Source organism: Pelodiscus sinensis, chromosome 22 (genome assembly GCF_052426305.1).
Source record: "Pelodiscus sinensis isolate ZL-2025 chromosome 22, ASM5242630v1, whole genome shotgun sequence".
In the NCBI taxonomy this organism is placed as follows: Eukaryota; Metazoa; Chordata; order Testudines; family Trionychidae; genus Pelodiscus; species Pelodiscus sinensis.
Window position 1 is genome coordinate 12,285,470 of NC_143073.1, and position 25,611 is coordinate 12,311,080.

The window sequence follows — 25,611 nt, forward strand, 5'->3', positions numbered from 1 at the left end:
ATGGCTTCCAGACAAAGGCCTGCAATGACTGAAGGTGAGTGTAGCTGATGGGCTTAGCTCGTCATTCATGAAGAATTAAAGACGCGTAATGTAATTCATGTCAATCAACATGGGTATATGCAACATAGTTCCAGTCCGCCTCACCTGATATCTTTTTTGATGAGATGGCAAGTTTGGCTGAGAAATAGAATTAGACTTCTGTAAGGCATTTGACTTGGTACCATATGATATTGTGATTAAAAACCTAGAACGATATCAAATTAACACAGCACACAGTAGATGGATTGAAAGCTGGTTAACTTACAGGCCTGAACATGTGCTTGCAAGTGGGGAGTCGCTGAAGGCTGTAATTCTAGTGGGGCACTGCAGGGATCAGTTCTTGGCTCTGCGCTCTCTGATATTTTTATCAATGACCTGGAAGAAAGTATAAAGTTTGCCAGTGGCCAATAGGGAAGCGGACAGGCCATCCATACAGAGCTCGTTTGCTTGAGCCACGCTTAGCAATATGCATTTTAATATGGCTCGATGTGCACGTATAGGAACAGAGAATGCACTTACAGGAGGGGGGACTTTTCCCTGGGAAGCAGAGACTCTGAAAAAGATGTAGGGATCATGGTGGACAATCACGTGCACACAAGCTCCCAGGGGAGCCAAAAGGGCTCCCGTGACCCCTGGATGTGCAAACAGGAGACTCTCCAATAGGAGTAGGGAGGTTATTTTATCTCCATAGCTGACACGGGGATACTGAGTCCAGTTCTGGTGCCCACAGTTCAAGAAGGGCTGAGAGGTTCACGGGAGAGTCATGAGAACAACGCCATAGGGTTGGCCCCTTCGCTGGCTGACAGGGCCTGCATCCTCTCAGTTCTTTTCAGCCGGGTGGCACTCTCCTCTTACAGGCACCCCGCTTTGGCCAATGGGTCTCTCTGTGGGTCTGCAACAACTCAGCCAGAGGACGGCCTGCACTGTCCTTGTAGCCCTCCCCGGGCTGTGGTCCTCTTGTCAGACTATCCCCAGAACTTTCTCCCTGGAATCTCTTGGCCTGCCCTTTAATTCTCTGACCCTAGCTCTCCAGCTGGGTCAATCTAGATCTGTTACCCTTGGGGGGGGGAGGAGTTCCATTGATAACCCCTTCCCTCAGCCTGTCTTCAGTGAGTCCTGGCAGCCAGCCAGAAGCTATTCCCTTGATTCTCTGGTCCCTGCCCTGTGTTAGCCCTTGCAGCTAGCCAGAGGCACCTCTGCTCCCCCACTCTCTGAAGGCAGATGGCACTCATTCTGGCCCTGCAGCTCCTTTTATATGCACCTGCTGAGTCCTCACCAGCTTTGCTGATTGGCTGCTTCCCCTGCAGCCACTCTAGCCTGCTTGGAGGACCACTCCTCTGCTCCATTCCTGGTATGGGTGTGGCTGGATCCTGAGGCCCCCAGCAGAAGGCCTTGAGGTGTAGTCTATCCTATCTCACTGCCTTATATCATCAGCTCAAGGACCTCAATCTATTTACTTAACAAAGAGAAGGTGAAGGGGTGAATTGATCACAGTCCATAGGTAGCAGGATGTGGAACAGATATTTAATAATGGGATCTTCAGTCTAGTGGACAAAGCTCTCCCACAGTCTGATGGCTGGAAGTTGAAGCCATGTTTAACAGGGAGAGTCATTAACTTCTGGAACAACTGGTTCCCGTGGTTAATTACTCTGGTTGGGGCAGATTCTCCATCACGGACCGGTTTCAAATAAGGGTGGGATGTTTTTCCAGGAATTTTTTGGGGGATCTCTGTGGCTGGCATCATACCGGCGGTTCAGGCTGGATCATCCCAATGGCCTTGGAGTCTATGAATCATGAACCAGGAGGCGCTGCTCCTGCCACAGAGTCCAGCCCCCCAGCTGTAGCTCCTGCCCCTGCCTCAGTTTCTCAAGGGCTTTGCCTAAGGGCGCAGGATGCAGCAGCCCACCTCTGAGGCGATGCTGCTTGGTGCACCATGTGTTATCGATGCTCTGATCTGCTCTGGCTACTGACTGGTCGGGTGAAGTCAGGCACTGGGTGTGACCTGGGGAGTCCTAGGTGTGGTTGGGACCTTGCTGCTTGGGTGACCCCCTTTCTCCTTGTGCCCGAGTGGCACCGCTGTGATAAGCAGAGGCACAAGAGCTGGTCCCCCTTGGGTTAAACTGTGCTCCGGATCAACTTTCCTACCAGCTTAAAATAATCCAGGGGTCTACTGACTTCCGGCCATGCTGCAGGATACGTCTCTGCCTACGGGATGCAGAGGAGGGAAGTCTTGGTGAAACATCAGGGGGCAGAAGGGAGGCTGGTGCTCTGTGGACAATCTCACGCTGTTTTCAGAATATTTGGTGGGATGAAGAGCGAGTTTCTTTATTCGCTGAATCACTGCAGCTCCTAGGTGACCCAGGCAGGGATCCCCCGCCTTTTGGGCCGGGTGCTGTACAACCTACGAGCCTCTTCTAAGTTTTTAAAAATGAATCTAATAGTGTAATCCGGGCAAAGGCTGGGGGTGGAGTATCTGTGAGCTCCTCACACCTTTTGCTCCAGCCCAGCTCCCACCCTGCATCACCTGCCATGGTGACCACCGAGAAATGTGATTGGTGGGCTCCTCTCAATATGGACCAATCAGAGCTCGCCCCCACAGCCAGAGTACCTGGTGTGTGTGGGGGGGCGGTTAGAGCGCATAGAATGGGTACGTGTCCCTGCCTGTCAGTATGTGCCAGGGTGCCTATGGGCTGCTCTTCTCCACAGGTGATGTTCATGCCTTCAGAGAGCACCTGGGTAATTTTACCCCCGGGGAGCTGATGAGGCTGAGCGAGCACTTCCGCCCCGACTTGGTGTACGTCATCGAAAACGACATCCTCACTGTGCTGCAGGAACTCACCGCCAGGCGCGTCCTCACCGCACAGCAGGCCCAGGTAGGACTCCCTTCACATTATGCTGGACCCTAGGCTAAAGCTGCCTGAGCGGACGTTCTAATTTCCCTAGAGAAGCCTCGTCCTCCGACACCAGGGCAGATGGAGCTTGCACGCAGAGGCCTGTCTTTCTCCAGGGCAGGAGAGAGTCTGGGCTGCTTCTAGCCACAGGTGCCATCACATGCCAAGAAAATAACAGGCTCCAGGAACTTTCAGCTATGGACTCATTAGACCTGTTAGAAGCAAGCACCAAAGCTGGAGAATCTGAATTTGCTCAGTATTTCGGACCCTGCTGCCCCTGAAAAGCACTTCTACAAAGCCCCAATTTGGTTTTTTAGATCGCCACACTCTGGGCTGGTCCCTAGCTTGGGCCAAGTGTGGTCTGACTTGCTGGGCTCAGGGCTCCGTCTGGTGGCCAGTGTGGGGTGTAGATAGGGATCCAGACAAAAGCCCAGGTCCACAAGGAGACAAAAGTGCCTAACTATCACGTTAGGGCCTAAGTCAACATTTAAGCCCCATTTAGATTCTCAACACCCCCTCGCCCCTCAGCTGTCACCCAGGGCTGGCTCGAGCCATTTTGGTGCCCCGGGCCCTGGCGCCACCCTGAGCGCACGGCGCATACACGAGCCTGCCCCCCTGGGGCACACAGGCCCACCTCCAGATGCACGGCGCATGTGCGAGCCTGTCCCCAGGGTGCGCAGGCCTGCTTCTGGGCACATGGCGCATGCACAAGCCTGCCCCTGGGGCGCGCGGGCAGGATGTGCCTGACTGTGCAGGGCCCCGCAGCTGCGGGGAGAAGGACACTGGCCACTGCAGCCCTCCGGGAGCCAGGTGCGCGGTGCCTGATGGCAGCACCTTACAGCTACCATCAGGCGCCCCCCATTGGTTGGTGCCCCGGGCAGCTGCCTGGCTTGCCCACCCCTTAGTCTGGCCCTGCTGTCACCCAGTGTGTGAGCACCTAGAGCCCCTGGGTGTCTAATTTTCCACCACTGATGTTCTCAAGAGGCTTAAGGGTCTGATGCTGGCCATCCACCCCACACACATGCAAAATGGGAAATGATTACTGAGATGTAGGAATACATCCGAAAGAGTCCTGGGGGTCATAGTGGATCAATATGAGTCAACAATGTGATACTATTGCAAAAAAAGGAAACATCATTCTGGGAGGGTATGTCTACACTACAAAGTTAATTCGAACTAGCGGAGCGCTTAGTTCGAACTAGGTAAACCTCATTTTACGAGGACTAAGCCTAGTTCGAACTTACTAGTTCGAATTAAGGGGTGTGTAGCCCCTTAATTCGAACTAGTGGGAGGCTAGCCCTCCCAGCTTGCCCTGGTGGCCACTCTGGCCAACACCAGGGAAACTCGTCTGCCCCCCTCCCGGCCCTAGAGCCCTTAAAGGGGCACGGGCTGGCTACGGTGCCCATGCCAGGTGCAAGCCTGCCAGCACCCAGCTAGCAGACCCTGCACCTGGCACGGCACGAGCCAGCCACCCGATGCCCCCCAGCCCTCCCCCTCTTCCCAGGACCAGGCTGGCGGCTCCCAGGAGCTTGCCCAGGACCGCAAGAGGCGGGCACCTTTCTGGGCTAGTGCGGACATCGTGGACCTCGTCCACGACCTCTGCACTAGGCACAGGAAAGTGGCTGTCTAGGGCAGGAATGCTGCCAGCCTGGCCACTCAGGAGCAGGTTTGCATGAAAATCAAGGTGGTCCACTGAGACCCCCGACCCTGAGCCCTGAGCTTACAATGGCCGTACTGGGTCAGACCAAAGGTCCATCTAGCCCAGTAGCCTGTCTGCCGACAGCGGCCAACCCTAGGGACCCTGGAGGGGATGGACCGAAGACAGTGACCAAGCCATTTGTCTCGTGCCATCCCTCTCCAGCCTTCCACAAACCTTGGGCAGGGACAGCACTCCTACCCCCTGGCTAATACCACTCCATGGACCCAACCTCCATGACTTGATCTCACTTCTCTTTAAACTCTGTTCTAGTTCTAGCCTTCACAGCCCCCTGCAGCAAGGAGTTCCACAGGATGACTCTTTGCTTTGTGAAGAACAACTTTCTGTTACTAGTTTGAAGCCTGCTACCCATTCCTTTCCTTTGGTGTCCTCTAGTCCTTCTTTATGGGAACTAATGAAGAACTTTTCTTGATGCACCCTCTCCACCCCACTCATGTTTTTATAGACCTCTATCCTATCCCCCCTCAGTCTCCTCTTTTCTAAGCTGAGAAGTCCCAGTCTCTTTAGCCTCTCTTCATATGGGACCTGTTCCAAACCTCTGATCATTTTAGTTGCCCTCCCCTCTCCCACCCTCTCTCTTCCCCTCTCCCACCTCTTTTTCCCAGTCTCCCCGAGTTTTGTTCAATAAAGAGAGATTCTATTTTTGACCACACATTTTCTTTATTTTGTACATCAGGAAGGGGGGCTAGGGTAGGGTAAGTGGAAGGAGGTGAGGGAGGAATGGGGTGCGAGCCCCCGATGGGGAGGACTGGACTGGCTCTGTGGGCTTCTGGGGGTGGAAGCTTTCCTGCAGCCCCCCAATTGCCCCCTCTCCCCAGATGGCAGCCTGCAGCAAGTGCAGCCGGTCTGATGGCTGAGTGCTGTGATGTGCCCAGTGTGGGCACTCAGGGCACTCCAAGCCAGGACTGCTTTGCAAGCGGGGCACCCCTGAGAACTGTCTGTCCGGGGTGGGGGTCGGGTCCCTTTAAGCACAGCCCTCGGCTAGCCTGAGGCAGCAGCTCCATGCTCTAAGTCCTCATCTGATGCCCTGCCGGCACTGCTTCCAGCCATCCTTAACCCCGATTCAGGGTCCACTTAATGTGGACATGCTAGTTCGAATTAGCAAAACGCTAATTCGAACTAGTTTTTTAGTCTGGATGTGTTAATTCGAATTATCTTAGTTCGAATTAGCGCTGTAGTGTAGACATACCCGGATATATTAACAGAAGTGTTGTAAGAAAGATATTCTTCTGGGCTGATGAGGCCTCAACTGGAGAATTGTGTCCATTTCTGGGCACCAAATTTCAGGAAAGATGTGACAAATTGTAGAAGGTCCAGAGAAGAGCAACAAAAAAGATTAAAGGTCTCGAAAGATCTAAAAAAATGAATTTGTTTAGTTTGGAAAAAGAGAAAACTGAGAGGGGACATCATAGCTTTCAGGTACCTAAAAGGAGTGAGAAAACATATTCTCCTAAATCTCTGATGATAGCGCAAGAAGCAAAGGGCTTAAATTGCAGCAAGGGAAGTTTAGGTTGGACATTAGGAAAAAGTTCCTAACTGTCAGGGTGGTCAAACACGGAAGAAATTACCAAGGGAGCTTGTGGAATTTCCATCATTGGAGGTTTTAAGAACAGGTCAGACATCTGTCAGGGATAGTTTAGATAATACGTAGCCCTGCCTCACGGCTGGAGTCCTTTCCAGTCCTACATTTCCATGATTCAGTGTCATGCTTGTGATTGCTTTTTCAAAGCCCCCCTCCTCTCTTCCATGCCATTGCAGGCTGATTCTGACTTTTCCTCCTCTTGTGTCTCTCTGGGGTGTAGGATTACAGTGACTGGGAGAAGAACCATGATTCAACCAGTGCCGCAGAGAAGCTAGTGGGTGACATTTTGACCAAGAGCCAAGCCACGGGGCTGGGGCTGTGGACGGGTCTATTTGCTCTACAGAGCCGGTGGGCCCACCCCAACCTCCATGGGATGCTGGATGAAATCATTCACAATGGTAACGAACCCATCGCCCAGGGCGGGGGACACGGGAAATGGGGGGATCCATAGGAATTGATGCTCTTCACTACAGCTCTTCTTTGTCCAGCCCTGATCTCAGGGCTGTGCTCTGTGGGGTTAATTAATCAATCTTAGGCGATGCAATGTGGGAAGCAGGAAGGAGAGGGAGGGGAAATGCAGGGGGAATGTGAGATACAGGCTACAGTAGCCAGGATTAGGGGAGAGAAGGTACCATTGTGGTTCTTTAGGTGGGATGTCACAGGACTGGAATTCCATCACTGAGACCTCAGTAGCCTGCAGATCCTGATCTCGGAAACATGGAGTCTCACGGGTGGGGGCGGGGGAGAAGGGGGAATTCAGAGCTGGGCTGGAGCTGCTAACATACGAACCCTGGGAGCACTCTTCCATGCCAACTAACAGCGTCGTCTGTATCGCTCTCTGTTTAGGTCACGATCTGATACAGGAAATTCTCCTGAACAAATCAGGACACGCCCTGGACCCAGAATTGAAAGGTACCATGAGGGAACTGACCAGTATTAACTCTGCCAACTCCGTGGCTCTTGTCAAGCTAAGAAGGGCTCGCTCATAGGCCTGCTCCGGGGCAGTGCGGAGGCTACTAGCCCCACTGGGAGCTCCGAGAGGGGTTGTGGGTCAGTGGGACACAGTTCCTCTTGGAGTTCCTCAGCCTGCAGGGGGAGCATGTCTTGTACTTCACCCCTCCAAGGGGTACAGTACATACCCATGGGTACGTCTAAACTACATGCCTCCGTCGACGGAGCCATGTAGATTTGTTATTTTGGCAAAGTCAAATGAAGCCGCGATTTAAATGATCGCGGCTTCATTTACATTTACATGGCTGCCGCGCTGAGCCAACAAACAGCTGATCAGCTGTTTGTCCGCTCAGCGCGCTAGTCTGGACGCTCCCCTGCCGACATCAAAGCCCTTTGTCAGCAGCCCCGGTAAACCTCATCCCACGAGGAATAACGGGGCTGCCGACAAAGGGCTTTGATGTCGGCAGGGGAGCATCCAGACTAGCGCGCTGAGCGGACAAACAGCTGATCAGCTGTTTGTCGGCTCAGCGCGGCAGCCATGTAAATTTAAATGATCATTTAAATCGCGGCTTCATTTGACTTTGCCTATGTGTCTAATCTACATGCCTCTGCCGACAGAGGCATGTAGTCTAGACAAAGCCCATGTGTGCCCAGCCAGCCCTGGTGTGCAGTATAGGGGGAGCACAGGGCCATAGCCCTACCCAGGGCCCTCCTTAGGGGAGTGCAGACCCTGTGGCAACTCCTCCCAGTGTCCTAGATATAGGTTCCAGGGTAACCCCTCCCTCACAGGTCCTGCCCCTACTCCGACTCTTGCCCTACATGGCACAAGCTGTGGGATTACCAGGGGCCTGGAAGCAGGGGTCATCCTCATCTCTCCCCCACACTCACCACGGAGATAGGAGCTGGAGTGGCCGAGCAGCCTGCTCCACCCTCCTGCCCTCCCAGCCTACTACTGAGAGGTGAGGATGACCCCTGCTGCCAGGCAGAGTACCCTGGCCCCAGGGCGATCCGCTTCCCGTCGCCATGGAGAAGCAACTACCTCAGGGCAGCTGGTCAAAAAATATGACACCCCCCCCAAACTGGTGATATGTTCTATAATTAGATTTCCCCCAAGCCAGTGACCAATGTGAACTCCTGGATCCATATTCCAGTCTTACCACCGAGTCATAGACAGCCCCCTTAGACTCTCAGTTTATCTTGCCACCCAGACAAAGGGGATTTTGTGATAATAGGTCACTGAAATCAGAAATCACACGGCATCTCCCAAGGGACCAATCACTTCACCCCCTACTGGGTCGTAGGCCAAAGATAAGACAATGTAAGCAGTCAACTCCATAGTAAACTAAGTAAAGCTCGATTGGCTAAGGAAAGGAAATGGGAGTTATTGAGAGGTTCAGGCCAGTAAACTATGCACATTGGTGAATCACAGTGTGTAATTCCACATGTTAGTGACGTTGTAAGCAGATTGGCAGTTTTCCAAGAGTCTTATCACAGCACCTGGACTGTCTCTCAGGATCTCCACTTTGCACTTGTCCCTCTCCTCGCATGCAGGTATTGTAAGTACCTGTTCCCCAGTGGATTACATGAGCCAGACCTACCAGTTCTGTCTGAGCAGGGCTAGTTCCACTAGAACTATTTGTGATGAGGTGTAGAAGAGGAGAGAGGGGATGAAACAAAGAAATGAGGCCTGGGCATCTATCCGCCCAACACCCTCGGCATATTGTGTGATCAGGGTGCGATTTAGAGATGTTTTTCTATCAAACTTCCACTTACTGATCCTCATAAAATAAACAGCGATGAGAAGTGCGAGATGGCAAATAATCATATTGCTCTTTTTCAGCTTATCAAGTAGAGCACAAGGCCAAACTCCGTGATCTCACAGGGTCGATGAAGGAAAACAAGACCCCAGGGCAATCTGAGGGGGAGATTTTCCCCATTGCTAGCCGCTATGTGGAGCTGAAGGTGGTCTCAGACCGTCATTTCATGAAGCAGACTCACCAGGAGCATGAGGCCCTGGCCGCGGCGGGGGAGCTGAATGAATATCGCCTCCAGAGGAGAGTGAAGAGAGAGCTGGAACGTATCACCCCTGACCGGCTCTTCCGCTGGTGCACTCGCTCCCGCCGGGTCCCCCTGTCTGTGATGGTGAGCGGAGTAGCTGGCGTGGGCAAGACGACTCTGGTGCAGAAATTCATCTTTGACTGGGCAGTGGGGGAGCACTACCAGAAATTTGCCTTCGTTTTCATCTTCAAGTTCCGGGACCTGAACACTGTTGGTGAGAAGAGGAGTCTGGAGTCTCTGATCTGTCAGACATATCCGCTCCTCAGGGACAAGCTCCCAACAGTCCTGGAAGACCCTGAGAAGCTGCTTTTCATCTTTGATGGCTTGGATGAGAGCCAGACTGATTTGCCACTGAGGAGAGGAGAAGCCCATGATCTGTGTCTGAAACCTGGGGATGTGAAGCCCATTTCTGTGATTGTTGCCAGCCTGGTGAAACAGACACTGCTGAAGGGCTGTTCTGTGCTGCTGACCAGTCGCCCCAGCAAGCTGGCCGGTCTGGAGGCTGGTGTCTTCCACCGAGTGGCCAATATCGTGGGCTTCCTCGCTAAGGAAAGGGAAAGGTACTTTTCCACGTTCTTCCGAGATGAGCGCGTCTCCAGAGAGGCCTTTGCATACGTGCGGGACAGTCAGGTTCTGTACACGCTGTGCTACAACCCCTCTTACTGCTGGATCACATGCACGGCCCTGAAGCCCTGCTTCACCGCCCAGGCAGGGAAACCACAGTCTGCCCCCAAAACAGTGACCCAGCTCTTTGTGAGCTACGTCACCCATATTATGGCCAATCACACCCAGGAGCGGCCTGAGGCCCAGAGCATGCGAGATACACTGACACGCCTGGGCTGGCCGGCCGAATATGGCATCAAAAACCACATTCTTGTCTTTGATCTGAAGTATTTACAGGATTTCAAAGTGGAGTTTTCTCCATTCCTCACCGGCTTCTTGGTGGAGAACCCTCCAACTGATAACTCTTCCCAGGTGACCTATTCCTTCCTTCACCTCACCATCCAGGAGTTCTTTGCTGCCCTTGTGCATTACCTGGATTACAGGGAGGACAGGTTCAGAGACACAATGGCTAAGGCCAGGACCTGTAAAGAAGGTGACTATGAGATCTTCTCTCGCTTCCTGGCTGGGCTCTCCCATCCTGCCACCCGGATACTCCTGGAGAAATACACGGGGAAGTTCTCTGCAGAGGCCACTCGCCAAGTTATTGGGTGGCTCAGCGAAATGAACTATGAGGAGCTGCAGAGCAGAGACGAGCCCAAAGGGAAGAGGAGGCTGATGAACGTTTTCAATTTGCTGTTTGAATCCCGGAACAGCCAACTGGTGCGTGACGTGGTGGGCAAAGACCCCCAGCTGGACTTCTCAGACTTGTACCTCATGCCAGTGGATTGCACCGTCCTCGCTTACGTGCTGAAATGCTGTGAAGAAATAGGGCGCCTCACTCTAGAATCCTGCTTCATCCAGAACGAGGGCCTGGAGAGACTCAGCCCGGAGCTGCACAAAGTCCGAGAACTGAGGTGAGAAAAGAGGTTGTGTGTAAAGTTTAAAATATCACGGACTTGTCATGTCAGAGGCCTCAGAAGCGCTGTCAGGTAGCTAACGGTGTTACCATTACGGGGGTTGTACCACTGGGTAACATACAATCAATCCCCTGCTCTCATAATTAAGATGCTACCAAATTCATGGAGTTAAAAAATGTGCTCTTGCCCATGGGAGCTGGTCTTTCGTGTGCTTTTACTTTGTGGCGTGCAGATTTCACAGTGGAGACCACGGCTGGCCCACAACATTTTGGCACCTGAGGCGGGGAGCACAAATGACACCTCCATGCCCCCTCGCTTGGGCCAAAACTTTGAAAGGTCTCAATTCTGCTTTCTTCCTGTTCTACTCCTCTCATGGTGCTGCTCTGCTACCTACCCCAATAAAGGAGAGCTAACAGCAAGCAGCACAATTTTCTACACTCTGGGTCCTAGTGGTGCTCCCCCCCCCCAGTCTGGCACCTGAGGCGTCCACCTCAGTTTGCCTCATGGTAAGGCCAGCCCTGGTGGAGACCAGTGTTTCTGTAAATGGGGGTCCTGACACCAAAAAAGGATCATGGAGTGTCACAAAGTTATTGTATGGCAGGAGTTGTGGTATTACCATCCTTCCTTCTGCATTGCCTTCAGAGCTGGGCAGCTGTCAAGTTGTGAGAGCAGCACAGAAGTAAGGGTGGTAATACCATCACCTTGCTACAATAACTCCCCCTCCCTCGGACCCATTTTGGGTCAGGACCCCCAATTACAATTCTGAGTATTTTCAGATTTAAACAACTGAAAAAATGACATTTTTTGATTTTTTAAAACCCTATGACTGTGAAATTGACCAAAATGGATTGTCAATTTGGCAGAGCCCTAATTATAATGAATATGCATGAGGTGCTAATTAAGGTTGCACAGACAACCTTAAATTCTGGCATTTCTTAACTTTGGAGTGCTTGATTTTGAAACCTTAATAATGTTATTGCAATGGAGGCATATGCTTTTTATGTGTGCAATTTTCTAGATTTACATAAAAAGCAAAGTGTAAACCCTCCAGAAATTCCATCACATGGCCCCTTATTGACAGGCACATAGGTTATTAGCAGGGGGATCTAGATCCACTGCGAAGCCCTTTGCCACTCGAGTAACTGGTATTAGTAGTAGGTTGTCATCCTCTGTGTAGACCTCTAAGGGAGATTGGACACTGCCATTGGATTTTGCCCATATTTACAGCTGAGGAATGGGTAGACTCGAGTTCCATTCCAGCCTTTGGAGGAGAGTGCATTCTGGTGGGCACAGATTCTGTTTTTCTCCAACTGGCACAGTCAGGTCTTTTCTCTACCTGTGGCTCCTTGCTGCAGTTCTGTTCTCCTTGCCTACCCAGTCACAGTCTCCAGTACTGAGACTTCACCTCCCTGTCCCAGTCACCTTGCTCAGCCAGTCCTAGTCAATCCCTCCAGGTTTGCTGTCCAAGTCCTAGCCTCCCCCACAATCCCAGCATCTCCCTTTCCCTAATTCTAGTCTCCTTGTTCACCTTGTACCAGCCTCCCCACGCAACTCCCATTAATCCTTCCCTAGGCATTAGGGTTGCCAGGTGTCTGGAACTGAACTGGACAGTTCGGTATTTTCACCTCCTGTCCAGCAAAAAAATTCAGAAAATACTGGACACCTGAAATGTCCAGTACTTCCTGATTTTTTCCCAGCTAGGAGGCGAAAATCCCAGGCTGTCCGGCTTTATACTGAGGCAGCCTGGCAACCCTAGTGCTTACCGGGTTCTGCAGGGGAGCTATCCGGCCCCATGCAGAGAGGCAAGAATGCAGGCAGACGGTGGCAGCCTGTTAGTGCTAAAAAGCCTCACCACACGTTTTTTAAAGGGGCCACACTGTTTAACTGTTTTTTTTTTTTTTGATTAACAACTCTTGGGGTCCTTTTTTTTTTCTTCTGTATTTTTTCTGAAACCATCTGGCAACCCTAGGCATAGATGTCCCTGGACTCTCCATGCCTGTTTTCTAAGCTTAAATCATGTCTCCCAGGCTCTGCTTTGGTCACACAAAGAGTAGAACAAGAAGGTCGCTGCATCTGCTTCCATTTCAAAAGCCCACACCCTGTTTCCATTGGCTCTTCTGGCCTCTTGCCAACTCACTTCCTGCTTTGCTAGCATTCCCAAAGACTCTCTAGGTCCCACTGTCTGTGGTTAACTCTTACAGGCAAGACAATGAGAGTTAGGTTTCAAGAGTGAGTTAACCAGTGAGGCAAGACTTTAGTTAGCTGTATGGCTAGAATGTCCAGAAAAGGGCATTACTTCTCCCCCATTTATCACACATGCTCAGTAAGGATGGGATCTTGGGAGAATTTAGCTGCTAAATTCTACCAGTCCCTGCTGAGCATGTGCGAATTGTGCTTTTCCATTTGTAAAGCTGGGGATGGATTCCAGAAGTGCTTACGATCAGTCTTGCGCCTTATCCACACATCCACACTGTCTTAGTAAGTAGTATTCCTGCAAGGGACTGTAGAGAAAGCTCAGGCCAGGATTTCAGCTTGGAAGCTAATGCCCATGTTTCTGTACCAAAATCTGTAATTCTCTTTATTCATTTCCCCCCAGCCTCTCAGACAACCATTTGAAGGATGTTGCAATGAAGAATATTTGCTCTGTACTGAAGCATCCAAACTGCAGGCTGGAAGACCTGAGGTAATCAGAGCTGAAAGGAAGCAGGTGAACCCTGGCGTGTAGCTCCAGCAAGAGCTGGTTAAGCTGCAGCAAAAGCCAGCAGGAGGCTATTTAAAGAGCTGGCAGGGACCCAGGTTGTAGCAGGACAGTACCTGTAAGAAATGTTAAGTTACTTTCACTGCTGGAGATAACTTTATGCTTGTTTTCTCTCTGCGTCCTCAGAGTCTTTTCCTGTTTCTGCCTTGTTCTGCTTCTGAGGCTTCCACCCTCGCTCCACACTGTGACTCTTGCATTCCATCCTCATTGTTTTTTGTTTATTCTGATTTGTCTGCTCCTGGGTGATTCTCATAGCCTCTCTCTTATTCTTTCTTTAATTCAGGGTATGCCTACGCAGCAAAGTTATTTCAGAATAACGGCCGTTATTCCGAAATAACTGTGTGAGCATCTACACAGCAATTCTGTCATTTCGAAATAATTTTCAAATAATAGACAGATTATTACGACTTCTGTAAACCTCATTCTACAAAGAATAATGCCTATTCTTAAATAGCTATTTTGAAATAAGGCGTGTGTAGATGCTCCACTGCTGCTATTTCAAAATAGCCCCTCACCAGGGCCATTCTAAGTTATTCCTCCCCAGTGCCTCCAAGGACTCTAAATCAAGATAGCATGTCTACATTAGGGAAGCTTGCCTCCGACTAATTTTGAGGCTTCCCTGCAGTGTAGACATAAACGTCCATGACTCCTTTCACCCACCCTCCTGCTCTCTCTATTATTCTGGGTATTTTTCTTTTTGCTTTATCCTCTTGTTTCTTCATCTGTTTTATTTTCACTCCTTTTCCAGGCTTCTCATGCTCTTGTTCCTCCTCTTCTCTGTATCTTTTCCTCCCTCTCTCTTTCTCACTCTTTCCTTCTGCTCTCTAGCCTAGGGAAGAACCTGTTCACAGAAGCATGCTGTAAAGACCTGGCCTCTGCTCTCAAGGAGAACTTGACCCTCTTCAGTCTTGATCTGACCAAAAACAAAGTGCGGAACGCTGGCCTTTCTGCCCTGCTAGAGGCACTTGAGGCCCCACAATGCAAGATTCAGAAATTAGTGTAAGTATCTACCTGACGGTGACACTTCTGCCTTATGGCATGAATGTCTTCTAGAACATCAGCTTTTTGGGCAAAATATTTTGTGCCCCTCCTGCAGTGTTCCCTGTAAACTGTTCCATCCATGTGTGCATTTTTTCCAGCCGTGTGTGGATTTTTTCCCATGCATGTGCAGAATCAAATTTTATGTGCACTTAGATACACATATTCAAATTTGCACCACCAGTAGAAACAAAACGTAAATTAAAATAAAACATTATTTATTTTTATTTCTATTATTTTTATTTATACTATTATTAATTATTATTTTATTATTATTATTTATTTTATGTATTTTATTAATCTTATTTATCGTGTTTATTTTATTATTATTATTATTATTATTATTATTTAATTAATTAAAATAAAATGTTATGTGGACTCAGGTGCACATATGTGAATGTGTGAATGTGTACCACCAGTAGAAACAAAACCTACCTGTGTGTGCTCTGTTAATTACCTAGGTGGCATTTGAATCTCTCCTGAGTGGCTGCACAAGTGCACAGCTTACAGGGAACACTGCTCCTCCCCCAAAATAAATTCTGTGGAAAGCATATGCTTTTCTGTGAAATGTTTTCATATTTTAACAAAAACCTGAATTTCTCCTGAAAAACAGTTTTGATAGTGAGCAGCCCTGGCTATACTCTGAGCACAATGAATCCCTGATTGGCGTTCCTAGATGCTATCATAATACGAATAAATAATAATAGCAATATAGGGAAGATGGTGGGAGAGGCTCAAACGGGCAGGGGGGTAGATAGGCCCTGTCACTGCAACCAGAGGCTTTTGTCTAATGGATGTGTCCAATGCTCTGACCCAGCCTCCAGGAAAATGGCTTATCAGATGAATCCTGCGAGAGACTGTGCTCTGCTCTCTCCAATAACTCCACCCTCCAGCATCTGAACCTGAGTGCCAACGTTTTCACCGATCAGTGCGCTGAGTACATGCATCTCCTCATCCTGACCAGCCCCAGCCTCACCGACATCAGGTAAAACAGCCCCTTCCAGCTCCTCTCACTGTTCAGACTCACAGCGGCTTTTGCACTTTTTTTTCTAATGTCTCCCACATATTTACACATCTGTGGATTAAGTTACCGGGTTGTGCATCAGGAGATGGCTCAGAAGAAGCCTGTCCCCTCTTGATCCCAGGCTGGTGAGTGACCTGGGTGAGATGAACTGGCAGGCTTGAGCCAATACTCAGACTGGTGTCAGTTCGTCCCCTTCACTGGTAAACTCAGCAGAAAAACTAATGACTGAAGGGGCCATAGACCTGGGTCTTCCCACTTAGTGCTGGAGGTGGGGGAGATCCCTGCAGGCCAGGGACAGGGCATGCGAAGTAGGGGAGGTCTCCCTGTGGTGTGTCTGCTCTGGGATTAATCCAAGGATTCAGTCTTCAGCACCATCAATCCAGAACCTGCCACTATCATAATTCCTGTTCCCTCCACACCCCTCCCCAGTATATTTATGGAAAAAGAGTAACGAGTATCAGTTGAATTCTTTTTGGCTCAGAGAGAAGGCGATAGTCAGGATTGACTCAACCCATCTGACTCGCTGTTGGATTCCTGTGTGCACACTCATTGGCATAGCAAGACAGGAATGCCGTGGATATAGGGGAGACATGAGCTTTGTTAATAGGGGTCTGGTGATTTAGAGAGTTTTTAGGCTCCCTTGGGGTGTGTCTACATCGAACATTTAGCTTGAAATGAGCTATGCAATTTGAGCTACGCAAATGGCGTTCCTTTATTTGAGCCAATTTCAAAATAGCTTATTTTGTCATTTGGCGCTGTCTCCACAACGCCAAATTTCAAAATAAACCACTATCCCAAAATGTCTTTAATTCCCGTGGAATGAGGTTTACAGGGATGTTGGAATAGCAAGCCTGTTATATATAGAAATAACAAGTGTGCGGTTAAGACGCAGAAAATGCTATTTCGGGATACCAAAAGCAGTGCTTTTTTTTGTAAAAGGTCTGGAGGTCGGGGCCAAAATGCGGTCACGGCCCCTTTAATTGCCGCATGTCCCGAGCAGGCTTCCTTCTGGCACGGCACAACGGCTCCCAGAGCTGGCTGGGGGCTTTGCCGGAGAAAAGCGAGTGCTCCCAAAAGAAGGTGTGTCCCGGCACAAAAAAAACACTGACCAGAAGTATTCTGAAATAGAACTACAATGTAGACGTGTCCTTGGTGGCTCAGTGCAGGAGACCTCTGGCTTCATCACAGCCAAACATAGTGGGCAGTTTGGCTTGGAGATGGACTATGTAATAGGGCCACATGGGCATCACATTGAAGGGACCTTTTCTGCATGCACAAAGACTGACCACAGGAACAAGAGCTGACTACCTGATTACTCTTCCTTTCAAGGCTCCTTCCCCTCCCACCCTATCACATGTATCTAGACTTTAAACTATGCCCATTGGTGTGAGGGTTTTAGCATTTTCCCCATCTTGCTTTCCTCCAATCTAGTCCACAATGCAGCAGCCAAAATCACCTCCCACTCATGTATTCAGATCTGTCCGCTGAGTCTTCTGACTTGCTCTTTCAAATCACGTTCAGGTATCGAAAAGAGTGTCACAAGATGGAGGGAGAAAAATTGTTCTCCTTGGCCTCTGAGGATAGGACAAGAAGCAACAGGCTTAAACTGCAGCAAGGGAGGATTAGGTTGGACATTTGGAAAAACTTCCTAACTGTCAGGGTGGTTAAACACTGGAATAAATTGTCTAGGGAGGTTGTGGAATCTCCATCTCTGGAGAAATTTAAGAGCAGGTTGGATAGACATCTATTAGGAATGGTCCGACGGTACTGGGTCCAGCTGTGAGGGCAGGGGACTGGACTTGATGACCTCTCGACGTCCCTTCCAGTGCTAGTATTCTATGATTCTGTGATTCAAGGCTATAGCTGGCCTACCTCCCCAATCTTGTAGCATATCAGATGCCACCCTCCTCCCTTTCACGTCCCCAGAAGTTGTAGCCCCACTGTCCTTTGATGGCTTTCTGCCTCCTTCAATGCCATCTGCTCTGATGTCTCAGGTGGGCCAGACTCCCATCTACTTTTCATTTTAATTCCACTGCTTCTACAAAGTCTACTGATGTACATCCACCTCAGTATTCAGCCAGCGCTATTTCCTTCTGCCACAAATATTAGAAGTTCAACATGTCTGTTTGCTGGCTTATTTTTAAATTGCAAATGTCACTGGAAATAGGGACTTAGTCTTTTAAATCTCTTGTACAGCTCCAAGCACACTGTCAGGGCTTAAAAAAGATAATAATGAATGACTTACGTAATAAAACACCAGTGTCTGTCATGGGGTTGTTTTTCCAGAACGACTGTCATAGAAATTAACTGCGACCTCTCCAAAAGACAGAGATCATAGAGTCATGTAAACAGACAGACCCTGGAAGACAGATATTGCACTGATATGTCCTGTTCCTATGAGAACACAACAGGACTACTGGCCAAGGTTTGCTTTGTAACAATACTGGAGTTTTGCGCGTTTGGGCTATGACTTCCCAAACAGTAACCCTGGGTGTTTTCTGCTCTTCTCCTAGACTGAGTTTGAATGACTTCTCTCCAAAGGTGGAAGGGCAGCTGAGAAAGCTGCAAAGTGAAAATCTGAAGATTCATATTTAAATAACTCTTTAACTGGATGCACTGCGGTGCACTCCCAGCTTGTGAAAACAGACCTTGAATCTGGGAACTGCCGCTGTCTGAATACACTGCCTGGTTTAACATCCACTGAGATGATACATTGTGGGAGTAATAAAATCAGGACTCAGCTGCACTCATGAAATGCATGGAAATAACTTCCCGGAAACCCTGCCAAGCTTCGTCCCCAGCAGTGGTACAATGGCTGCTCCTTTCTAGCCTTTTAGTTACTTTATCTTTTTTTTCTCACAAACAAGATTACTCTGCAGTTTCCTACACAGTTCTACTTATGCTTATATATTATCAGAACAGACCCTTAACATTTACAGCAGGCTTCTCTAAATATGCCTGCATTCCCAACATAGTGTTTGCATCCATTCCAAAACACTGTTGTGACGGAAACTTCAGATTTGTACTGTTGTGTGATATGGAAAGTAGCGCAAAAAGAGTTGCCACAAATGGAGTGTGATGCTGTGTATAAAGCAAGGTGATCATTTATATCACTGATGTTATCACTGTTATACGGTTTCAGTAAATCTTTGACTAAGTATGTCATGTAAGGCATCGAATTTGAAGTTATGAATTGCTAAGTATGATTATCTTGTTCATAGGTTCCCAAACTGGGGGGCGTGAAGAAATTCGGTGGGGGGGGGGATGAGCCAACCCAGCCCTCCTGTCAATCCTCCCCCAAGAAAGAGCCCACTGTAGGGAATAATTCTGGACACTCTGGATGCAAGTGAAAACAAGCTGAGGATTTATTGTACACCAGCGCTGGTAGAGTACCAACCAGGGGTTAATCTGGAGAGCACTAGTTAATCAAAACATTACAGTGAATTATATAGGCAGCTGATGGGTGGAGTGGAAGCAATTTCATAGGTCCTGGTGGCAAGACGTAATGAGCACATAAGCCAATAAACTACAAAGGTTACACAGTATCTCCGCCCACCACCAATTAAACATCTTATCAATGATACTGGTAGTTATCCCTAACAAGCTAACTAAGCCAATGTAAACAAAAGACATGTTGATGGCAACTTTGTTTGCTGAAATTATGATACGTCTACTGTAGGATGATTACTGCCTTGTGTTGGCGTGGTCCTTGGGATCCAGGTTTATTATCTAGAATTAAGGAGACAGTGAGAACGACTTCCGTGAAGTTTGTTTTGGTACCAGTCAGGGTCTTATCGGAGTGAGGCCCTCTTGGAATGTGGTTGCCAGAGTGACCAGGGTCATGTTAACTGCTTGTTCTGTGTGTTCCCAGGCCTTGCCTCAAATTTAGGATTTGAAAGAGAGTTCTTAGTAGAATACCATGGACTGCCTCAGTTTACCCTTACACCTGGTCCATGTAGTTTGGGCTGGCTGGGGGAGGATGGAGCATCTTGAGCAGACTTCAAAATGGCCGTCTTAGAAGGGCAATGCCTGTTCTTCTCTTAAAAGAGCAACCCCCCCATTTTTTTTTTTGCTCAACAAGTTTTGTGGCAATTTTTTTGGTGTGCATGTGAGGGTTTCTCAAAAATCAAAAAGGGGGTATGATGCCGAAAAGTTAGGGAACCACTGATTTCTTGTTTATAGGCATGTATCATCTTTGGGTCTGAAGTTATGAATATTGGCTAGGTACTTGTTTCTTAAATATGTGTTGTACTCTTGGGTGACACCACCATATAGATTTACATCAGGGCTAGACAGGCCACAGAAGAAATTCATTCCACCCAGAAGGCTTTTCCAGTGGATGCTTCAGACAGTAAGGAGCCAATCACCATCCTTTATGATTCCAGCATATGATATGCTCATGTGACCCATGACTTCATCTTGGACCAGTAATACAGAGGCTATAGCTCTGTTTGGGACAGTAACTTTCCATGAACACAGCAAAGGATATAAAAGGCAACTGCGACATCTCCATTTTGCCTCTTTCCTGCTCCAATTTTCTGGACTGTGCATTTACAACCAAAAAGAGTATGTAGACCTGTGGACTGAGGTATTCAATTCTTCTGGAAGTTACCAGAGAGACCTTTGCAAGTCAGTAGTGTGTTCTGTCACTGCTATATACCTGATATAAGGATCTGTAAAATAACCATTTTAACTCTTGTTTTCTTTTCTTAATACATCTTCAGTTAGTTGACTAAGGATTGCCAGGTAGTGTGATATTTGGATAAGATCTGAGATATACATTGACCTGGGCATGGGGTAAGTGTGATCCTTTAGGACTAGTAAGACCCTTACATTTGGCAAATGAGGTTTTCAAAAACTCCTCACTATATGAGACCATTTTATCTAGATGGGAGTCAAAGGGGAATGACTAAATGGGGCTATGTCTTAGTTTATTGGGAGACCTGCAGTTTGCACGTGTTTCTGCCACTCTTTCTATATAGAAGGATATTAGGGAAGTTGTGTAGGAAGTTGTATTTGGGAGTCTGTACAGATGTGTGGCGGGTGAGTTTGGGGGTTGATCTCAGCCAGTAGAATTGGCAAGGGCAGCACAAATCATTAAAGAAGCAACATTTGCCAACAGTTGTCATACGAGGGTTTCTGAGACATAACGTACCTATTTCCTGTTCTGTTTCTACAAGTGTCTAATTCAGATATGAAATGGTTCATATGCCATTCCTGGTCTGTGTTTGTATCATTTAGATTATCATTGGTGGCTTATAACACTTTATTGATAATGTGGCAAGGTCCTAGCTCAGGCCCCTCACCCTGGGACACTTTCTTTATCCACAAATCAGCTGGAGACCCTTTCTGGTGCAGACACCCATGCCTTTTATTGTCAGCGTCCCACCATCTTCTATTTACAGAGCTTTCATTTTCCCTCAGGTAACTCAGCCAGCCTCTCCTTCTGGCTAGAGAGCACCCTCAGCCCACCCTGGCTCCTGGCTTCTCCCTTTCACTTCCCCCCTGGCTGATTTATCCAGCCCTCTGGCTAATGAGGCCCACATCTGCTACCATTACCCCTTCAGGCCTGGGCTTGCTCAGGCTGTGATTGGCCTTCTCAACCAGGCTGTAGTGGCAGAGCTCTGGCTTAGCCACCAGTCTGTCACAATAATGACAAAAATAACTGTGAATAGCTTTGCAGACCCAAACCCCAGTGCTCATGGACTCCCCTGCTCCAGCCCCAACTACTTGGATTGTTGCAGGAGGGATTTGGGCTCCCTGCTATCTGGTATCACATTCCTCTCTGTCTTTGTTATTGCTCAGTGTCTATATCTAATGTGGTTTTCAAACATTTTGTACTGGGGACTCCTTTCACACAGCGAGCCCCTGAGTGTGAAGCCTCTTATAAATTAAAAGTGTGTGTGCGGGAAGCAATGTCGTGTGTGTGTGTGTGTGTGTGTGTGTGTGTGTGTGTGTGTGTGTGCAGGAGGTAATGGAAGCTGAGGGCCCCATGGAGCTGAGGGTATGTCTACACTACAGCACTAATTCGAACTAACTTAATTCAAATTAGTTAATTTGAACTAAGCTAATTCGAACTAGTGCATCTAGACCTAAAAACTAATTTGAATTAGCGTTTTGCTAATTTGAACTAGCATGTCCACATTGAGTGGACCCTGAACCAAGGTTAAGGCTGGCCAGAACAGGTGTCGGCAGGGCATCAGGTTAGGACTTAGAGCGTGGAGCTGCTGTCTCAGGCTAGCCGAGGGCTGTGCTTAAAGGGACCCGACCCCCACCCTGGACAGACAGTTCTCAGGGTTCCCCGCTTGCTTGTCTACCTCGATGAGGGACAGCAAAGCAGTCCTGTCTTGGAGTGCCCTGAGTGCCCACACTCGGCACATCACAGCACTCGGCCACCAGCCCAGCTGCACTTGCTGGAGGCTGCCAGCTGGGGAGGGTCAATTGGGGGGCTGTCAGGATCCAGGAGACCCTGCAGGAGAGCTTCCACCCCGAGAAGCCTGCAGAGCCACCCCAGTCCTCCCCATCGGGGGCTCGTACCCCATTCCTCCCTCACCTCCTTCCACTTACCCCTCCCTAGCCCCCCTTCCTGATGTAAAAAATAAAGGACACGTATGTTCAAAAATAGAAACTCTCTTTATTTAACAAAACTGGGGGAGGGGATTAACCTCTGGGGAGACTGGGTAAAGGAGGTGGGAGAGGGGAAGAGAGAGGGTGGGAGAGTGTAGCCAGACACAAACCCCATCTTGTTTTTCCACGAACCCCATCTTGTTCCCTCCCACCCCCAGAGAGCAAGAGAAAGGCAGTCAGCCTTTGATGCCCTGGGAACGCAGGTGTGCTGCCTGTCCCTGACTCTACCATAAACAGAAACCAGACAGTAAATGGGCTAGCTGACGACCCGGGGCCTCCCGTCGCCCTGATGGCTAGTACCAGTAATTGACACGCCTGCACTGTCCCAGGAGAGGAATCTTCGCCCATCACATACCAGAGGTGCCCATTATCTGCATTTTCCCAGGTGTAAATTATGCTTTGCACCCTTCGTGGGAAACTTGGTGTTCAAAGCCATTTTTCCTAATTAGCCACTTGAGACCAGGAAGAAGCCTACATGACCCAAGGGGTATAAAAGAGGTTCAGCAGCCCACCCCATTTGAGCTCCAATCATCTATACCTGCTGGCAGGTATTGATTGTCTCCCGAGGTCTGTGGGACGCCCAACCTCGCCCTACTTCTTCCCGAGGGATTGAGAGAAAGACGCTGGCCACGCCAAGTCTGGAACGCAGGGGTGAGAATATATACCTGCTATGTGTCTATTTTGCATGCATTTAATAAGAGCTCAGAGAACCAAAAGGGTTTCATGGTACCTGTAAGTGACTTATTAGTGTAATTTCTGTTCTGTCCTTTGTAGTGTCTGTGTTATCTGTAACACAGCAGTAGCATTTAACAACTAAGTTTACCCTGTAACAATAAAATAGTAACTGTTTAAGCTTTAACCTGACTCCTTCAGTTGCTGTAACAGAACCAAGCACAATTTAAAAGAACTTCAGCCGGTAATAAGGGACTCACTGCCCTGACCGTCGGCTGACAGAGAGGGGCGGGGGAAACCTGGGAGGAGGGAGCTGGAAGAGGGAAGCCAGGGGAAGAAGGAGGAGGGGAAGTATAAAACAATGGTACGCCATATCTTCAGTACTGTGTACAGATGTGGGCTCCTCACCTCAAAAGAGATGTTTTGGCCTTGGAAAGGGTTCAGAAAAGGGCAACTAAAATGATTAGGGGTTTGGTTCTTATGTTCTAAACTCAGGGCTCAGGGTTGGGGGTCTCACTGGACCACCTTGATTTTCATGCAAACCTGCTCCTGGGTTCGCATGTGGCTTTTGGTGGCCAGGCTGGCAGCTATCCTGCCCTAGGCGTGTGCCTAGCTCTTCTGTGCCTAGTGTGGAGGTCGTGGACGTTGGAGGCCTCCCCCCAAACCTGGACGAGGTCCACGATCTCCGCACTAGACCAGGTGGGTGCTCGCCTCTTGCGGCCCCAGGCAGGCTCCTGGGAGCCGCCAGCCTGGTCTCGGGAAGAGGCGGAGGGCTGGGTGGCAGCGGGTGGCTGGCTCATGCCATGCCAGGTGCAGGGTCTGCTGGCTGGGTGCTGGCAGGCTTGCACCTGGCACAGGCACCGTAGCCAGACCGTAGCCCTTTAAGGGCTCCGGGGCTGGGAGGGGGGCAGAAGAGTTTCCCTGGTTTGGCCCAGAGTGGCCACCAGGGAAGCTGGGGAGGGCTAGCCTCCCACTAGTTCGAATTAAGTGGCTACACAGCTCTTAATTTGAACTACTTAATTCGAACTAGGCATTAGTCCTCGTGGAATGAGGTTTACCTAGTTTGAATTAAGCGCTCCACTAGTTCGAATTAAGTTCGAACTAGCGGTTTGTATGTGTAGCGCCTATCAAAGTTAATTCGAACTAGTTAACCTGAGCTGGTTAAATGTTTGGTCTTTCTTTGTAACTAAGCTTTAAGCCTGGGGTTCCCTGAAAATATCAATTAGTGGCTCTTTCCATCTAGCCACTTTACTATGCTTGCAACTGTAGTTTTGTTTTAATAATAAAAGTTTGTTTCTTTTTTCTAATTAACTGGAATTGGTTGATTGGTGTGTCCTTGGACTCAGTGCCTAACTGCCAGGGCAGAGTCCATTGTTGTCTGTGAATCCCCTCCTGGTTTTCCCAACTCCAAGTAAAATGGAGGTTGGAGCAGGGGAGAGTTTTACCTTAGGGAGGAGGTTTCCCAAGTGATCTCTTCCCTAGTTTTCTTGGAAGTACTTGGGTGGTGGCAGCAGATTTCTTCAAAATCCAGGTATAGGATTTTGGGGGGAAGTTTTGGTACCAAAACCTGTAGAGACAAGGTTTTGGGGTGCTCTTGCGGGCCCCTCACTTCTGCATTTGTCATACCACAGTGGGGAACAACCTTGACAGGCAGAGATTGTCTAACACCTAAAATGACAGCCCTGTGGTCAGGGTGCTTGCCTAGTGCAAATTAGCAATAATAAATTAATCACAGAGCTGCTCTGAAACAAAATACAGGACTATGTTTCAGCAACACCAGACTAACACGGCTACATTTCTATCACTAGAGCTGCTCTGGAGAGACACAAAGTAGGTAGGGTAATTTCACTGCAGTTTAACACACTGGAACTCCTGCATCTTAATGTCTATAGTTCTTGCCTTGATCACACAGTTCATGAGCTCGGTACAGAACATTCTGTACCTTGCAGGCAATTTGTATGTTTTAAGCTTTGCCTATTGTATTAGCCGTCCATACATTTGAATGCCATTTGTAAATGTTTGCAGCATCAAATGCTGTAGGAAAGTTGTCACCTCACGACAATAAGGCACCCTTGTTTTCACTCCTAGCATGTTGTCAACAATGTTCTGTTTCCAAATCACTTCATGTCTGAAGAGAGTCCCGTTGCTTCTGGTTTTAGCACAAAGCTTGGCCAGATCGCCCAAAGCTATAGGCTACATCTACACTGTGCATTGTTGCGCAAGAAGATATGCAAATGAGGCATGGTGATGAATATCGCCGCACCTCATTTGCATACCTAATGAACCGCCATTTTGCGGAAGGAGCTTTTGCACAAGAAGGAGCTGTCTACACTGCTCCTTCTTGCGCAAAACCCCCCTCTTGCACAGGCGCTGTTCTTCCTGAAAATAAGCAGCAGAACAACTCTTGCACAAGAGTGGTTTTTTTGCACAAGAAGGAGCAGTGCAGATAGCTCCTTGCACAAAAGCCCCTTCTGCAAAATGGCAGCTCATTAGGTATGCAAATGAGGTGTGGTGACATTCATCGCCACGCCTCATTTGCATATCTTCTTGCGCAACAATGCACAGTGTAGACGTAGCCATAGTGTTTTAAGGGCTGCTGCCCAATTCAGTATCAACAGGTGGTATGTGATGGCACTGCAGCCTCCTCCTTAACCCTCAAAAATGGCAGGTGCTTTTTTGTGGCCAGTAGTGAAGACATACAATTTGCTGCTGCTTAGTGCCCAGTCTGCCAAAC

The 25,611-nt window shown here is 48.8% G+C and overlaps 1 protein-coding gene across 1 annotated transcript; it reads left to right on the plus strand.

The window, feature by feature from the left end:
• On the plus strand, positions 1-24,146 carry LOC106731453 (NACHT, LRR and PYD domains-containing protein 12-like). The gene is made up of 9 exons (XM_089772713.1): positions 1-34; positions 2,746-2,912; positions 6,450-6,627; positions 7,076-7,141; positions 9,021-10,755; positions 13,355-13,441; positions 14,345-14,515; positions 15,372-15,539; positions 18,092-24,146. The coding sequence occupies exons 1-9, from the start codon at positions 1-3 to the stop codon at positions 18,171-18,173; spliced, it is 2,688 nt and encodes an 895-aa protein (XP_089628839.1). The 3' UTR covers positions 18,174-24,146.
• Positions 24,147-25,611: the final 1,465 nt, after the last annotated feature.

What these genes read in the sequence shown, in the direction of transcription:
- LOC106731453 (XM_089772713.1), top strand. Translation starts at nt 1, where the DNA reads ATGGCTTCCAGACAAAGGCCTGCAATGACTGAAG. An exon ending in AAGGCCTGCAATGACTGAAG is followed by an intron (nt 35 to 2,745) that starts GTGAGTGTAGCT and finishes TCTTCTCCACAG; the next exon opens with GTGATGTTCATGCCTTCAGA. An exon ending in CACAAAGTCCGAGAACTGAG is followed by an intron (nt 10,756 to 13,354) that starts GTGAGAAAAGAG and finishes ATTTCCCCCCAG; the next exon opens with CCTCTCAGACAACCATTTGA.